Below are 17,808 nucleotides of genomic sequence, written 5' to 3'. Positions count from 1 at the left end.
GATGGTGGATCAGCTTGCTTGAGCCTTAAAGGGTTGCCAGTGACATGGATCAGATAGAACTTCCTTCTCCAGCTGAATGGAGGCAGGGCCATCTGAGAGCTATCGATGGAGAGCCTAAGGAGCCACTCCAGAAAAGGGCTGAAACTTGCAGCTGCCCAAATTCCCTAGAATCTTAAAAACAACTGACTGAGATAAGGCACTAAGCCCTGCTACTGCCATACTTCTTTTCAGTTCAAACTGTATTCCGGTGAGAACTGAGCTTCCTTGGATTCTGGATTCTGGAAGACAGGGTTCCCACTGCCACCAGTTGCGTCCTAAAACATTCTCACTGAAATTATGCGCTCTGTTTACGTTGGACAAATGCGAGGCCTTGCTAGCCTGCCCACCATCTCTCATGAGCCGAGCATGTACTCTAGAGTGCTTCCCAGAATTCTCAGGACGATCCGCTTAGCATTACGTTAAATGTAACCCAATCCATTTAGCTCACGGGGTCAAGGAGATGGATTCTGGAAAGGAGCAGGGGAGCAGCATTTTCTTTGAGAAACAGAATATGTCCTTTCATATTTCCCACTCCCCCTGCTTTCCTTTCCCCTGTAAACCCTCCCACCCCCTCCATATTAGACTGGTAATAGCAAGAGATGTTGGAATAACTGAGGGAGACTTCATTTATGCAACTGCGATGTAGTGCTTCTTCCTTGCACTAGGCAGCCTTCTCAAACCCTGGCATCCTCTGAATGTTTTGGACTACAATACCGATCAGACCCTGGCTGATGGGTGTTGTAGTCCAAAACATTCAGAGGAAAGCAGGATTGGCAAAGGGTCTGGTTACTGCCCCGAGGTCCCATGACTAAGCAAAGCCCTATGCCGTGAATATTTCGAAGCACCCTTTAGCCAATCGCATGTTGCCCGAGGAAATTCCTTGCCCCTCACCCACCAATAATAAAAATAAAAATAAAATTTTATTTATATCCCGCCCTCCCCAGCCAAAGCCGGGCTCAGAGCGGCTAACAACAGTAAAATAATACAGCATTCTGAAATCTATTCATTCTAAAATCAGTTCAAATCAAATTAATGGCAACCATTGGGCTAGAGTTCTGTGAGGATTATAAAGGGCAGCTGTGTGATTTTCTCCCCACCCCACGGACCTGCAGTCGTTTGCTCCCCATGCTTGTACCATTGGCTTGTATCTCCCTTCCCTCCTTTTCATTTGGGGTTGTTGTGCATCCTCACTATGGCCTTGTAAAATTTTGTCTTTCTCCTCTCTGTGCACTAGGCTTAAATGCCTCCTGAGACTCCTTCCTCCCCACCACCACACACACAAACCCCACCCCACCCCTTCACCACAATCGCCCGGATGTTTGTGTGCCGCCCCTTCTGGCTTTCTTCCTCCAAGCCACCCCTCCCCTCCTTCCACCGTTCCTGCTCTCCTTGGCGAGGACTCCACGGCAGTCCCCAACCCCAACCCGGCGGGCACCGAGGAGTGGAACGGCACCCGCAGAGGAACGTCCAGCTGGCTGCACCCTGGTTCTACCGCTACCATGTCAACCGGCAAGAGAGAGCAGGAAGAAACTCCACGAATCCGCCATTTTGCCCCACCCCTTCCCCTCCGCCAGTGCAGGACTTTGGCAGAACTCCTTGTGACTTCCTCCGTTCTCTTTCCTGTGTCTTAACGGGGGCCCTCGACGAAGGTCTTCTGCAGTCTGAAGATGTCCTTGCTGCCCATCTCTCTGTCCTACTCCTCCTCTTGGCTTCCTTCCACCGTCTCCCACCATCCCTCTCCTTGCCTTCTAGCATAACTCAGATTTTTCTGCTTCCCATTTTAGCTCTCCTCCCACCCTGCCCTGCCCTTCTCTCTGCCTCCTTCCCCCTCCACTTTCCCTTGAAGCCAGAGCAGATGGTGGGGAGGCAGGGTAGACATTGGGATATGTGTGTTTCTCACCCGTAGCTTCGGATGGCAGGGAAAGTTAGGGAGATGGGCGAATTGTACTCTTTGCCAGGGATGAGGAGTGTGTGGCCTCCTGATGTTGCTGTGTTCCTCAGCCTTCATGGCCAGGGGTCAGGGATGATGGGAGTTGTAGTCCAATAACCCCCATCCTTGTTCCGTGCTCTGTTTTCGTTTCCTGTTCATCTGGTCATGTCCAGGATGCCTAAATGGCATTTGTATGCCGCAGGTAAAGGCCTTGCAGCCGCCTTCTCATAGGGATTGGGCCTGTCCAGATGGAGATGGAAGAAGCTTCAGGCTTGTGTCCATTCTCCTTGCTGATGGATCCTCTTAGCCTATTCTTGCAGGGTAAAGAAAGAGAAATGGGGCACATTGTATGAAAATAAAAATACTGACGGACATGCCAGGGCAAAAGTGTGAGAGGCAGAAGCGTGAGATGTGACTTCCTAAAGAGGACCTTGTTTTAAATGAGCTGGGCATAGTCCGTCTCCTGTATGGCATGGAGACTTTGGAGGAGGGTAGGCTAGAGGGGCTGCAACCGTCATGGATAGCGTTTTCATGGCCTATTCAGTACTGGCCCCTCTGATTAGACTTTTGGTCTGGACTTCCCCTGCCAGTCTAGCACTACAAGACGCCTGCATTTCAGAAGAAACAGCCTCTCTAGGACTCTGAACCCAGGAACATTTCCTCACACAGTTCCTTTTTTTTTCGCAACAGGAGGGATAATCGCAGACAAGGGTGACTCAACTGCCTCTACTTCGTTGCCGCTCCTCTTGTTGTGCGGTGGGGGTGGCGAAACGGGACTGCATATTTGCATCTCTTTTATTTATTGTCATGAATGTAAAAGTTTTAACCTTGCTGTGGTTTATCACTGGAGATCCCAAGGTCCCAGCCAAATGTCACACACAAACACACACACACAAAATCCACCCTGAAACCCACACCAAATGGGTGTGTTTGTAGCAATTGTAGCTGCTACTTATTTTAGAAGCCTGGCTAGGCAAGTGGGAGAGAGGGTTGGAACTGCACATCCTTGTATAAAAAGGCCGAGATCTAAGGCTCTTGCATGCAAGACAGCGAGGAGCAGAGGCAGGCAGAAATAGAAGGCCTCGGTTTTAAGGTGACAGTAGGTCGGCCCATTGCGATGGGGCATTGGGGAATATTTTAAGGGATGGGGAAGGGAATTTCTGGTTGGAGCATGGAAGTGTACAGTGGAAGTGTGGGAGAGACGTGCAGTCTTACATGTTTATATGGAAGCGCGTCTCACTGTGCTCATTGGCACTTATCCCCAGGCACATAAGATTTCAGCCTTGGTGGCAGCCATGCCACTGAATATATGAGGGTGTAGCTTTGTAGGGAGCTGAGAGAGCCATTTGGGGTGAGGAGGAGGAGAGAGAGAGTTCCCTTGGGAACTGGGGCGTACAGCGGGGCTTGCAGTATGTTGTCAGAATTTATTTTTTCTTTTTTTAATGAGGTGGGGATTTAAATGTAGACTGTGAAAAAGGGCACGTTGTTGGAGAGAATACCGGAAGGGATTTGTTGAGTAGAAAGCAAAGTCTGGGGAAGTGTTGGAGAGAAGTCCACTTGCATGCAGAGCATTTATTTTTTGGCCCATTTTACATCATGGAAACCTACACGGCCAGTATTGGTCGGGGCCAAATCCAAATTGGACAGAGCAAGGACACACACACAGAGAGCATTCATGCATTTCCACGCACTCTGCATATTCACTCACTTCAAAAAACTATCCTGGTTCTGTCACCCTTCTCCTCCCTCCCTCCATCCACCCACTTCCCCTGCCTGCCCTCTTGTAGTCAAACAGGCAGGGCTGAGTTGACTACGCAGGGGGACGATGCTGTATCCCTGCATCTTCATCTTGCTGTGCTTCTTCGCTGAGAATAGGACCCCCTTTCTCAGCGCACAGTGAAGAAGCCAAGCCGGCGAGTGTTGCAGGAAGAGAGCAAGCTCCCTTTTACGTTGCCAGCTCGGTGGGCCTGGTTCCCCCGCTTCTCAGCTGTTTCACACAGACGAGGGTTGTGGGGAGGTGGTTGGTTGAAACCTAACTTCCCTGCGATCTCCCTCCCCCTTGCGCTGCTCAACCAATCCGCAGCGAGCATCTGAGAGGCAGTGGAAATGGGGCTGTGGAGGAGGCGGGGAGTAGGACTTGAGGGGGAAGCCGATTGGCCAAGTGGGAAAGCCTGGCAGGCCATATTTGGCCCACAGGCCGAAGTTCTCCACCCCTGGCGCAGAGGGTCTAGCAATGTCTGAGGGGAAATCTGGGCGCTGGAATTTTCTGGGCTCTGGTTTCTAAGGGAGACAGTTAATTCATCACTTGTACTGGTGCTGGACGTATAACTCCTTTATGTTTCTGAAGGGGAGTCAGGCGCTTTGATCCTCCTTCAAGGCATGCAGGTGTGAGGGAATTTTTCCCCTTCAGCTCTCCTACCCATGCATAGCTTTTGTGGCTGTTTTTGATGTGATTTGGTGTTCTCGTGAGTATAGCTGGCTTTAAAAGAAGACGGCGACTAGATAACGTTTATAAATTAGAATTAGGGCTAGGTGTTAGGTAAGACGTATGCACCCTTTTTGCTCCAGCAGCCCATAACCATAGAGTGATGGAACTGAATCCTAAGAGTATGCCATTATTGCCCTGTTATTTCTGAAGCAGCTGGAGCTGCTGGAGGCAGGATGCAGGTCAAGGGAGTGCCTGCCCCGGAAAGGATGCTCTCGGCTGGAGCTGTGTGGCAGGACAGTCTGAAGGCTCTTGGGCCTAAATGCCTCTTGGGCCTCCTTTTGGGAAGTCCTTTGCAGCCACAGCGGAACTTTTTTGCTTTTTTGCCTGTCTGATTCTGAAAAGGGGCAGCTTAATGCATGTCTGGGGCATGGCAGCTGTTGCCTCCCCATAAAGGGAGCCGGTAGGGAGAGGTGTAACCAACCCATCCAGAGACAACGCAAGCTGCAGTTGCTAAGAACCTATTGATGCTTCTTTTACACCTGGTTGTGGTTCTGCCCTGCACCGAGTGGGGAGGTGGAGCCTGTCCCAGGATGCTGTGAAGATGCCTCTGGAGCCCGTCCTGGAAAGCTGCTTCCAGGGCCTCCCCTTAGAGCGACGGAGCCTCGGTCAGCTCTCTGCCCAGCTCTGCATTTTGCCTTGCACTGGGGCTGTCCACAAGCCTTTTCAAAAAATAAAAATAAAATAGCACTAGCTGGGGGTGCTAAAAGTGTGTTCTACTTTCTGCCTTTGGCGCATACTTGGTGCTTTCCTTTAATGTTGTGAACTGATTTACCTCCAATTAAAGGCAGAAGGACCTGATCCCCTTCTTCTCCGTGACTCTTTTCACCATGCCGCCGCTCTTCTTACTCTTTTAAGAGAATTGCTGTCTCTTTCCTCCAAGGGCAAATCTTTATAGGCTTCTACACGCTGCAAATGCTCTGTTGTGGAAAGCAGGCAGCAAACTGGCCTTAGGTACGCGTGTAAAGTATGAATGAAGCTTGTGTGTGTGTGTGTGTGTGTGTGTGTGTGTGTGTGTGTGACTCACTGACTGATTATTATGGAGCAAGTAAGCGGAAAGGATTTGCTATTCCCTGTGCAGTAGCCACCGTGTATAAAGTCACTCTGTCAAACAGAAGGGGAAAATGAAAGCTTTAAGAAGACCTGTTGTTTTTTTGTTCAGAATTATTGCTTACCCATACAGTCTAAGGTTCAGTGGGTCTGAGAATCTGCACCTCTAAGGGAAAATGCTGCATCAGGCATTTATAGGAATAATAAAACATGAACCGTTGCTGCAGGACAGCAGCATGCATGTAATTCAGCAGTGGACCTGAATTCATTCCCACTTTCCTGCACTATATTGTCTCTCTCGCTTACCCTACCTGTCCTTGTGCCTTCCTAGGCATCACTGTACTCCAGCACCGCAAGAAAGTAAAAATATTTGAGGAGTATAAAGCAAAGCAAAACTGCTCAAATGTTTTCAGTCACCCAAACGCTTCGCCCACCAAGGGAAAAAAGAATGAGTCTTCCTCCCTTAGGAGAACTGGGATATATTAGTTTCATTTGTAATAATGTTCATGATGGGAATACCAGGTTGGATCAGCTCATCAGTAAAACATTTCTTGTCTGCTTTTCTAAAAACACAAGGCAGGGTAAAGAAGTAAGATTGTATATTCTTTTGACCTTAAGTTGTTGGTAGGATTCAACCAGGAAAGTTCTTCCTACCACGGAGTTGTATTGATGGGAGAAGCATCATATGTGAGATATCCTATCAAAAACATTAAATTTGGGGGTAGGGTGTAGAATTTTTTGCATTTTGTAAGGTGAAATGGTGGAAAAATCTTGGGGGTGTGCAGCACATTTGACTGCCCCTGCCTAAAGAACAAGCATTCTTGACTTTATTTACTATGTTTATATCTAGTATTCTAGTTAACCAGAGGCTGATAATGTTGACCTTTAAAAATAGCTGGCATCAAAAGACCATAAGAAGAGCCCAGGTTTGTTTTTGTTTTTAATTAGGTCTAAGGCAAGTAAGGGGACGCGGGTGGCACTGTAGGTTAAACCACAGAGCCCAGGACTTGCTGATCAGAAGGTTGGCGGTTCGAATCCCCACGACGGGGTGAGCTCCCGTTGCTCAGTCCCTGCTCCTGACAACCTAGCAGTTTGAAAGCACAACCAAGTGCAAGTAGATAAATAGGTACCATTCCGGCGGGAAGGTAAACGGTGTTTCCATGCGCTTATCTGGTTCGCCAGAAGTGGCTTAGTCATGCTGGCCACATGACCCAGAAGCTGTACGCCGGCTCCCTCGGCCAATAAAGCGAGATGAGCGCCGCAACCGCAGAGTCGGTCATGACTGGACCTAACGGTCAGGGGTCAGTGCTTTCCCTGCAAATGCATACTCTTTACCACTGAATTGGAGCAAACAATCCACGGAAAACCTGAATTGCCGTTTGTTCCATTTTGGCGATAAAGAGCGGGTTCTCATGGTAAAAGTGCCAAGGCAAAAACAAAAAATGGACTCTGACCATGCGCTTTATAGTGTGGACCTGGGCCTAGAAAATGTGAGGCAAAAGGTAAGTATGGATGATCCCTGCGTGACCTTTGCCTAAACATACCTTCGATTGTGGGAAGCTCTGAAGTTCCTGTGCTGCTTTCAATTCTGTCCCTTTACAGATGAATCCCAATTCTTTATTCTCTGCTTAATACATATTCCTGTTTGATGCCAACATGTGGCTGGCTTGCCATCCCATGTAAATGGTCCCCTTAGCTCAACTCATAAGGTGACCCATATGGTACCTAGGAGGAAATCTGGAGCATCCTTTTGATTCAGGCCAATGGCCCATCTAGTCTAGCATCCTGGTTTCTCAGCGGCCAGTCAGATTCCTGTGGGAAACCCACAAGTAGGACCCAAGCACAAGGTATTCAGAAGGATTACTGCCTCCAGCTGTGGAGGCAGATCATAGCTAATGCTTCTAGTAGCCATGGATAGATTTATCCTCCATGAATTTGTCTAATCATCTTTTGAAGCCACCTGCTACGTGGCTACAAATAATATATAATAAACCTGGCCAATTTTTCCGTAGCCTCACAGTGTAATCCTGCTTCTACCCAGAAGTAAAATGCCATTGACTTCAATGGGACTTGCTCCGAAGTAAGTGAACATAGGATTGCAGCTTTCAGTAGAGTTCCTGTGCATGCTACCTGGGCATAAGCCACTTGAACCCAGTGGACCTCACTTTTGAGTCGAAAGGCATACAACTGTTAGCTCAGTAAAGCAGAGACGAAAATCAACATGAAGCTAACGTGAGCTACAATGGCAGCTAGCTCAAACATTGCGGAAGGATTTAATGAAATTATGTGCTTCTAATCCGAGTACTTAAGAGGTTTGCATGTAAAAGCCAGATGGAACTCTTGTGAGCAAAAACAAACACCTGACTTCTCTTGGGCTATAAAGCTGGAAAAGATCAGCTCTTGTGTATAAATCCTTAAATGTGCTGATGAACGGTGCCCATGCCATACATGGGTATTCTCAAGGCCAAACACAGCTGCAGAAGAAAGACTGAAAGCAATTCCAAATAATCAGGACAAAACTGAGCCCCAACATGAAATGTTACAAAACTCCAGGAGCTTACAAGTAATGGTCACGGAGCATACTTACAGCAAAAAACAATACCTCATCTTGTACAACCATGGGGCCCATTCACGCTGTTTTGTACAAATACAATGGCAATGAAAAGAAAGGTTTGTTTGCTGTGGCATAGCCAGTCAAGAAGCTGGTTGCATCTTTCCTGAGCTTCCTTTGCCCTCTCTATAGCAGGGGTCTTCCCCTTCTGAAACAATTGGAGGGGGAGCCTGGGAGTTACTGGGTGAATGGCTGTGGGCAATAAAGCCAGTGGGAATGCCCAAATCTGTGGGAATATTCCACAGAGTTTGGAATCCAGTTTATACTAACAGATCTATTTAGCTGAAAAGTACATGAGTGGGGGGTTGGTAGATCACTGCCTTCTGAAGGTAGTCAAGATAACTGGTTTTTCACAACTCCAGCACCTACTCCCATTTTTTCCAGACCTTCCAACACCTATCCAAACTATAGCCTGCTGCTGTGTGTGTTAATACTCACAAAAAAAGTTCCCATGAGTGGTATCAAGTCCTGACCCAGCCCACAAACACCTTTGGCATTTATAGGTGTTGATGTCCCCACAACACTAAGTTACATAGTTGGCGAAGACCTCAATGAAAGATCCAGCTTTCCAGAGAATCTGCAATGCAGCCTAGCAGGTGTCCATAGCCAGGAAAAAAAACATTCTGTGGCATAAACTGTGCTGTAGAGCCTCCCTATAAGCTACAGCAGGGTTGTAAAATGTGTGGCCCTCAGGATGATGTTTGAGTCAACTCCCATCAGTCCCAGCCAGCATGGCCAGGGATGGTGTTCAGAAGCACCTGAAGATTCCCATCCCTGAGCTAGGGCATCTTCATGCATCTCTTCCATGCCCTACCTGCAGCAGAACTTAGGCCGGGGGTTGCCAAACTTTTTGGGCCATTGGACATGTTTGGTAATTTGAGAAAGTGCTGCGAGAACTGGTTTGTTTTATTTGTTAAATTTGTATACTTCCCTTCATCCGAAGATCTCAGGACGGTTCACGGCATAAAAATGCAAAAATAAAAACACATAACAGAAATGAGATTCCGCAAAATGGCTGCCATGCAGGTGCGCTTGTGACAAGACACAAAATGGTGGTTGCGGCATAACACAAAATGGCTGCCACACGTTAAGAGCCGAGACAGGTACACCAAATTTTGCAGGCATCTTCCCCCTCACTATCAATGGGGAAAAGGCACCTGCATCAGCCAATACTTAATAACAGACATTTTTTGCACCTCTCCTGTGTTTAGAACGGAAGGGAGGGTTCATGTCCTATCCTGTAACATAGGCATGTTTAAGGGGGCACATTCATTGTAGGAGAGAAAGCAGTACAAACAAGAACTGAGCAGGAACAGTGCATTATGGATTTTTGAGGGGATATTTACTGGGGCCTTTTGCAGATGCCACATGATGCCCTGCTGCCCGTGGGTGCTGTGTTGGCAACCTCTGTCTTAGGGCAACCGCAAACTATTTCTGCACATCTTGGGTCAGTATTCTTAAATTACGTCGGGGCCTTAGGTAAAGGTAAAGGGACCCCTGACCATTAGGTCCAGTCGTGGCAGACTCTGGGGTTGCGGCGCTCATCTCGTTTTATTGACCGAGGGAGCCGGCGTACAGCTTCCAGGTCATGTAGCCAGCATGACAAAGCCGCTTCTGGCGAACCAGAGCAGCGCACGGAAATGCCATTTACCGTCCCGCCAGAGTGGTACCTATTTATCTACTTGCACTTTGACGTGCTTTCGAACTGCTAGGTTGGCAGGAGCAGGGACGGAGCAATGAGAGCTCACTCCGTCGTGGGGATTTGAACCACGACCTTCTGATCGGCAAGTCCTAGGCTCTGTGGTTTAAGCCACAGTGCCACCCACGTCCCTACGTCAGGGCCCTAAGTTGCAACAATACAGTGGTTTGACCATATTGTGTAACGGCCACTTCCTACACAAGAGCCACCTCTCCTTGAATTACCTCTCATCGAGCCCTGACAGGTGCCCGTCACTGGGAAGATTCTGCGCCAGGCGGCTCAGAGCTGTCTTTGTAATTTCCCACTGCCCCCTTGTGCGGTGCTGTCAGGGACCTGGTGAAAAGTGTAAACGGCTCCCAAGTCGCCCATTTCAGGTGGCAGCATTTCTACCACTCAGGAAGCATACAGTGGTCCCTCTGTGCTTGCAGATGTCACAGATGCAAAGCAGGGCTAGGGAGGGGGCGTTGTAAGTGGGAGTCATGGAGTTGAAAAGGCCATTAGGAATTTTCACCTGCTGTTCAGCTGAAATCCACTTTTAACCCACCAGTTACAGTCCTGCCTTCTGGGCAACAGAGAACAAGCCTTCTCCATCTTCTCCGTGACATATCTTCAGATGTTTGGAGACAGCTATCATGTCACTCCTTAACTGTCTCTCCTCTAGGCTAAACATAGAAAGCTCTTAGTACCATTTCCCATAGGCTTTGTTCCCAGAGCTGTGGATTGTGAGCTGGGGGGGGGGGGTTAGCGGGGAAGAACTGCAATTCTTCCCTCCCTCCCCCATCAAGCAAGCTTGATATTTAGGCTCTTGCATTAAAATGAGGCTAGACTGCTGCCCCCTCCCCAACCTCCTTCATTAAGAGATCTAATTAATTCTGCTTTCATGCAAGGCAGCTGGCAAACAATGGACATATTTTCTAGTTACCACTATATGCAGGCAAATCGAGGACACAAACACCTGAAAATCAGGAACATTACAAGGGTTAATTTGGGATAGAGAAATTGAGTTCGGAATAGGGACTATTAAGAGGCAGGAGACCTTTGGAAATATATATATATATCCATGACTAATAGATATAGATCTGTGGTTCTCAAACTTTTTTTATCTGGGGTACACATTCAGAATAAAAAATTGCTTTTTGCATTATTGCATTATTATTATTTTTTACTGATAAGTAATACAAACAGAAGCAACAACTAGCAGTGCTTGACTTTGAAAAGATGTCTATCCGTATTCTGCAAACCAAGCAAATAAATAAAAAGATACTATACTGTACTACACTATACTAGACTGAAATGTTCAAATGTTTCTTCGTCCTTGAATCTTCCAGCCACATGGCCACACCAGTGATCTAGATCAAGGCTATTCATATCCTGCAGCTTCTTGCTGAACCAGGGTATCTGGTTTGAAGTTTGGATTTCAGTGAGTCACAAACTTTCACCGAAGAGAGAAGTAAACTTGACTCACACAGGAGTGAAAATGTAGAGATGTTTGCCTGGATCTTTGCATGCAGCAACTATGACTTGGTGGCGTGATTTCTGACAGTGCCGATTGCCCATAGGGTAAAAGGAAAATGGCAGGCAACAGTCTCTTGCCCTCCCCCCCCCCCAATGGTAATAAATCACAGTGTCCTGCCTCACGGAAACATTTGGCTAGCCTTTATGGAAAACAGACTAGATAGACGGTTAGTGTGCTCCAGCGTGTCTCTTCTGATAGTCTTCCTTCAGGGTGCAATGCACACCTATTTCCTGCATGACAACCTCTTCAAGAGTGTGGCTTCATAGTTCTAGCTGCATAGGAGGACTGTAGCTGCTGAGCATGTGGCAATCTAAACTTTACTATACTCCAATGTCTTTGAAATCCTCTCTCTGTGTATGTGCGTGCTCCTTTTTCTACATGTGTGGATGTTCTGAGTAACCATCGTTCCTGGCACAAAGTGCTCACATTAGAGATGTGGTCTATATGGTGTATATGTAATACTGTGTTTTAATAGTAATGGTGTGTTTTAATTGTAACCTGCCCCGGGACGTGTTAGGCTGAAGGGCAGGTAGTAAATTGTAGCAGCCGTAACAACAATTCTGTTTTAAGTAACATACCATTCCAGAATAAGGCCTTCTAGGTAACATTTATTTTGGTGACCGTTCCCATCACTGAATCTGTTTTGCATGAGAGAAATTGAGAGCAGCGGTGGGCGTAATTTCTTGCTCACACAGCGGATATGCATGGCTGTGAGGACTTAGTGATGCTGCGGTAGCTGGGTGGTCACGGCAAACAATGCCCATGTTAATTTTTGCAACTCAGCCATAACTTCAATAAATGTCTCTCACTCACGCACAAGACACACACTGCTTTTCCGTTTGTTCCCAGGCCTATATGTGGGCCATGCCCATTGTTTGTGTTTATCTAGGCGTGGATTCATGGCAGCGAGAGCATATGCCAGCCTCTGTTGTGTGCAAATGATGCATTTGTCTGTTGAGAAGAAGGAACTCTCTTAAAAAGAGTGTATTCTTCAGTATGCAAGTGAAGTTCAGTTTTACACACCCAACTTTTTTTGGACTGTGCTGTACAGGCTGCTGGTAGGGAAATCAATTTATCCCCCAGCGGATGGAAACATAGAATAGGATGTGAAGGGAAAGAACAGGCCAAATCTTTTACTAGTTTTCTCCCCTTTCACGGGGAAATGTTCACATGTGCAGCCCCCAATTGCAACCTGAAGTTGGTACAGTCCCAGAAAACCTCTGCCACACTTTTCTTCAAATCAGAGATGGGAAATGTGTGGCCCTGTTACTCCTGTCAACCCTGACTATGGTCTGTGCTGGCTGGAGCTGATTGGAATTAGAGTGCTTTACCTCTGCTTTACAATGTACCTTGGTTCTCAAACTTAATCTGTTCTGGAAGTCTGTTCGACTCCCGAAACCGTTCGAAAAACAAGGCGCGGCTTCCGATTGGCTGCAGGAGCTTCCTACACTCAAGCAGAAGCCACGTTGGACGTTCGACTTCTGAAAAATGTTCGAAAACCGGAACACTTACTTCCGGGTTTTCAGCATTCCAGAGCCGATTTGTTTGTCAACTAAGCCCTTTAAGAACCAAGGTTCCACTGTATATAATACCTCCAAATCTGATGTCCATTTACATAGGCTTGTTTTGGTGTAGGCCACCAGCCCATTTGATACTGGCAGTTATTGTTGCCAGACAGGAAAAGGGAGAGATCCTCTACCTCTGTACTAACAGGTTGCCTTTAGGTTCTGACTCCAAATCGCATGGAGCCGTTTCCTTCTGCTCTCTGGACGAGTCACTGTTCACACGCCATCTCACCAATGATTGCCATTTGTTGTCTTCCTGTCCAGGATGGCACTGGTGCCCTTCGACGCAGCGGTTCTCTAGGGAAGATTCGGGATGTGATCAGGAGAAGCAGTGAAATGCTGGTCAAGAAACTGCAGGGGAATGGCCCGCTGGAGCCAAGGAACACCAAGTAAGAGGCTTGCATATTTGTTTGCTTAAAGCATTTGTACTGTGCCCTTTTTTGTAAAAGGCTCTCAGAGCAGGAAACAAAAATCCGCGGTAAGATACACTTGCTGTGGCTGTTGCATCTAGCTAGCTGCCATCTCTAGACCTGCACCCTGCTTTCTTAAAGACCTTTAAAAAAAAAAAATTGGCTGTACCATAGTTTGCTGGTTAGGATTGAATGGTAAACTGTGGATTGCCTCAGGAGAGGAGAAGGAGAATCACTGTGCATGAGGAGGGAGCATGCAAGGCTGAGACTTTGTCCCAGGCTTGGAAATGTTCATCTGAACCACCTCCAGCCATTTTTATTGTCTGTACCACCTTACATGGGACGTGGGTGGCGCTGTGGGTTAAACCACAGAGCCTAGGACTTGCCGATCAAAATCCCTGCGATGGGGTGAGCTCCCATTGCTCCGTCCCTGCTCCTGCCAACCTAGCAGTTTGAAAGCACGTCAAAGTGTAAGTAGATAAATAGGTACCACTCCGGTGGGAAGGTAAACGGCATTTCTTTACGCTGCTCTGGTTTGCCAGAAGCAGCTTAGTCATGCTGGCCACATGACCCGGAAGCTGTACGCTGGCTCCCTCGGCCAATAAAGTGAGATGAGCGCTGCAACCCCAGAGTCGGTCATGACTGGACCTAATGGTCAGGGGTCTCTTTACCTTTACCACCTTGCATTACCCTTGATGAAAGACACTTTATGTCACATGAGAAAAGTATATTTTCCAAACTTCCTTTCATCTGAGAAAGGAAGCTGGTAAAGGGCACCTCTAGCTACAGATGTCACTTTGAGCCTTTATTGATAGAGATTGATCCAGGAGTGCCCCCCAAACTCCAAACCTAGCTTTTCCAGAGTTGACTGACCCCACCCAAAGTAGGAACCTTTCCAGTTTAGCAGACTCAGGAACTGCTCACCCATAGTGCCTCCATCTTGGAAGAGTTCAGACTCAGTTTTTGGCACTCATCCAGCCCACTGCTGAGTCCAGGCACTGGGCTAGGGCTTGCACAGCATCTCCTGAGTCAGTTGTTACAAAGAGCTGGGTATCATCAGCATGTTGAGGACACTGATATCTAATTTGATATGTGGCAAAGGGATATTCTCTGACATAGAGTGGAAAAAGTTTAGTCAAGATTTCTTGCCCAAAGTATTCCCAGATGAATGAAAAGAGTATGCCTGTAGCCAGTGCTATGGAATAATAATAATAATAATTATAATTATAATTATAATTTATTATTTATACCCCGCCCATCTGGCTGGGCCTCCCCAGCCACTCTGGGGAAAAAGAAACATCTTTTTCTTACTTTTTTTTAGCATGAAACGGGCAGCATCACTGAACTACCTGAATAAATCCAGTGAGGATTCCTTCCAGGTGAGAGCACCATTTGCTATGTTCCCAAAACAGCATTAGCTGCAGGTTATTTTCACTCCTTCTGTCACTGCAAATGGACAAAAAAAATATTCAATGTGCAGGGAAAGAGAGTTAGATCAGCTAAGGTGAAAAGTATAACCTGTCAGAATGTGTAAGTTTCCCATGGGTATTGGTATCACCACTGGAAGGGATATAGTCTGGATTAAGTGCCGAAGGAAACATAGTGGTTCAGTTCGCACCTAATTCTAAGCCAAACTTTGGCTCATCAGTCATGCAAGCTCCCAGAGAGCAGATCTAGGCCACTTTGCTCTTTTGGCCATGCTGCTGCTGAGAAGTAGACCATGCTTGGTTTAGTGCAGGGGTCTGCAACCTGCGGCTCCGGAGCCGCATGTGGCTCTTTTACATCTTTGCTGCGGCTCTGGGGCGGATACTAGCGAGGGGAGGAGGCGCATTGTGCGCCCCAACACTCCTCACTGTGGCGGGCGCTGTACTGGCTGTGACGTCGCATGGGGGCGGTGCATGCGTTAGTCACGCACCGTCCTGACGTCACCTTCCCGCCCACTGTCAGATCGTGGCTCCGGAGATATATTTGTTTTAAATGTCGCAATGGTTTTGCGGCTCCCAGTTGTTGTTTTCTCTTCGGAAACGGGTCCAAGTGGCTCTTTTTGTCTTAAAGGTTGCAGACCCCTGGTTTAGTGCATCATCCGAACCTGAGCTCATGCTTTGTCCTCACAGCAGCAGGCCTGGAGGAGGAGCGAAGTGGGAGCATTCTTCTCTCTGGGAGTCCACACGCTCACATGTTCATGTCAAGCCATGGTTTGGCTTAGCATTACATGCAAGCCAGGTCACAGATCTGGAAGCGTGCATGTGTCTGAAATATTTGCTGCTGTAGCATTTGAGAAGTTCCCCTGGGTAAGCTGGAAATCAAGTGTGAGGCAAGGATTTCCCCCTCTTAACTTCTGAATCATCACTGTGGGGTGCCTTAATTATCACTTCTGCAACAGAAGTGGTGCAGATTGCATCTCTCAGGGCTAACATGCTGTGCTGTATTGAGAGAAATCTGAACACTTGCTGGTTACTTTTCATGCTTTAACACAAGCTCTTGGTCTTAATGAATACAAGACTGGAACATGTAAGTGAATCTGGGTTTATTTTTTCAGGATTCCCAGGGTCTTCGGGCTGAGAGCAGAGGCCTCAGTGCAAGCAGTGTGGATCTCCCTTCTCACACCTCCTTGGTCACCTCTAACTGAACCTACCACATTATTGATCGCCGCACCCCGTCTCAAACGTTGACTGCTTCACCATACCGATACTTCCATCTCAAGCTGATTGCTGTTTTGGATACTTCATCTGTAACGTCCTCACATGTTAGAATCCTCATTATTGCCTCTCGTGTTGATATCACTACAGTGGAAGAGAAGTGTATCCTGTCATTGGAAAACACTAACCCACACGGGACCGTTGCCAGACCGGAAAGGGGAGCACCCTCCTTCACCAGCTGTGGAATAGCAGCTTTGGTGAATGCATCCACCCCCACGTTTGCAAGCTGTGTTTTACCGATTGCACAGAATCGAGTTCCAGTATCTCTTCCTTGACCCGCTGCCTTGCTGAACTTTGGGCACAGAGTCTCAGCCTCTTCCTTAGTGCGCATCCTTTCCACCAGATAGCATTGCTGAGAGAAGCTCTCTCGTCCATGCTCTCAAGCTGGCTTGCTCATTCCTTCGGTGCCTGACCCCGATAGTCCCCAGTACCATCTATTTTTGCACAGTATATCTCCCCACATCACCCCACCCGCCGGCAGCCTTCTAGGGCTAGGCTCTTGCCAAATGAGTATTCTTGTGTCTGGGGGTTGTACTGCAGCAGCAGACAGGAAGGGACACGGAAATACGATGGCTAGTTAGCCAATTTTGTGGGGGATTAACTTTGCCTAACCAAAGCAGAGGTGGGAAACCTCTTTGCTCCCTCGAGGGCTGCATTTATTCAGGTCTCTTGTGGGCCTCATGACAGCAGTGGGCGGGGCTGGAATCACCTCCTCTCTCTCTCTCTCTCTATCACCCACCCACCCATCCATCTAGTCCATACACACACTCGGCCCGCTTACTTAAAAGGACACAAAGAGACAGGCATCGACTTCACAGAGATTCGGTATGTATACACTCCACAAGTCTTGTTCCCACTCTAGCCTCTGGCATCGCCTGTGTCTGCCTTAGCATGAGCCACTGTAGTGCAGAGCAATGAAAATAACCGCAGGGAGAACCTGCCACTAGCCCTGTGTTACTACCCGTGATTTACTTCCGATTGTTGTTGTTTTAATTTAATAATTAAAAACGATCACAGAAGCCATTTTGCCAAGCGTCTCCAGAGCAGATCTTGCTGTTGAAACACTTCTGCCTTGGGTTTTACATCTGCCACGCGTGACGACAGTGGCAATGAAACTAGGGAGAGAGCAGCTGTCTCTCAGGAATAAGCATGCATTGTTGTACAGGGACAGAAATGTTACGGGGGGGGGGGCAAGTGGGGTGTTAAACGAGCGCATCACCTCGCCTCTTATTCAAAATAAAACAGCGTGGTTTGAGTGCACAAAGGTCTCTTACACCAAGTCAGACCGTTAGTTCATCTTGGCACCGTGCTGGCAGCAGCTTTCTAGGATGGGTGGGGAAACCAGGCCTATTTGACCTGCAAAGCCATTTTGAAGCAAGTCACACCCACCTGCCTGACACCTGATGTCAGGTATGGGACAAGTGAAGACATGGCTAGGTCAAAAGGGGGTTTGGAGGCACCACTGATCAGCAGCACCTGCAAAGCCCAGGGCTTGTATGGAATCTAATGCAGCTTATAGGTAAAGGTAAACGGACCCCTGACCATTAGGTCCAGTCGTGGCCGACTCTGGGGTTGCGGCGCTCATCTCGCTTTACTGGCTGAGGAAGCCGACATACAACTTCCAGGTCATGTGGCCAGCATGACTAAGCCGCTTCTGGCGAACCAGAGCACCACATGGAAATGCCGTTTACCTTCCCGCCAGAGTGGTACCTATTTATCTACTTGCACTTTGACATGCTTTTGAACTGCTAGGTTGGCAGGAGCAGGGACCAAGCAACGGGAGCTCACCCCGTTGCAGGGATTC

The 17,808-nt window shown here is 47.8% G+C and overlaps 1 protein-coding gene and 1 long non-coding RNA gene across 13 annotated transcripts in view; one reads left to right on the top strand and one right to left on the bottom strand.

The window, feature by feature from the left end:
• KLC4 (kinesin light chain 4) overlaps positions 1–17,027 on the top strand; it is a 62,419-nt gene extending 45,392 nt beyond the window's left edge. For 8 of the 12 annotated variants that reach the window (XM_083494424.1, XM_083494420.1, XM_083494421.1 and 5 more), the window contains 3 exons: positions 13,160–13,284; positions 14,627–14,684; positions 15,845–17,027. In XM_083494424.1, coding sequence (XP_083350550.1) covers positions 13,160–13,284; positions 14,627–14,684; positions 15,845–15,934 — 273 coding nt within the window. In that variant the 3' untranslated portion in view covers positions 15,935–17,027. Of the gene's footprint in view, positions 1–1,273; positions 5,256–13,159; positions 13,285–14,626; positions 14,685–15,844 lie in introns of those variants that run through there. The other 4 variants (XM_083494417.1, XM_083494416.1, XM_083494426.1 and 1 more) reach the window with 1 other exon arrangement.
• The window catches only part of LOC310703018, a 429,179-nt gene continuing 415,981 nt past the window's right edge, over positions 4,611–17,808 (bottom strand). Inside the window, exon 2 of the long non-coding RNA XR_014523897.1 lies at positions 4,611–7,241. This is a non-coding gene — a long non-coding RNA (uncharacterized lncRNA). The remainder of the gene's footprint in view (positions 7,242–17,808) is intronic.

Source organism: Podarcis liolepis (genome assembly GCF_965112155.1).
Source record: "Podarcis liolepis genome assembly, chromosome: 3".
Taxonomy (NCBI): Eukaryota; Metazoa; Chordata; class Lepidosauria; order Squamata; family Lacertidae; genus Podarcis; species Podarcis liolepis.
Note: the sequence above shows the minus strand (reverse complement) of the source record. Positions and strands in the feature narration are given on the sequence as shown.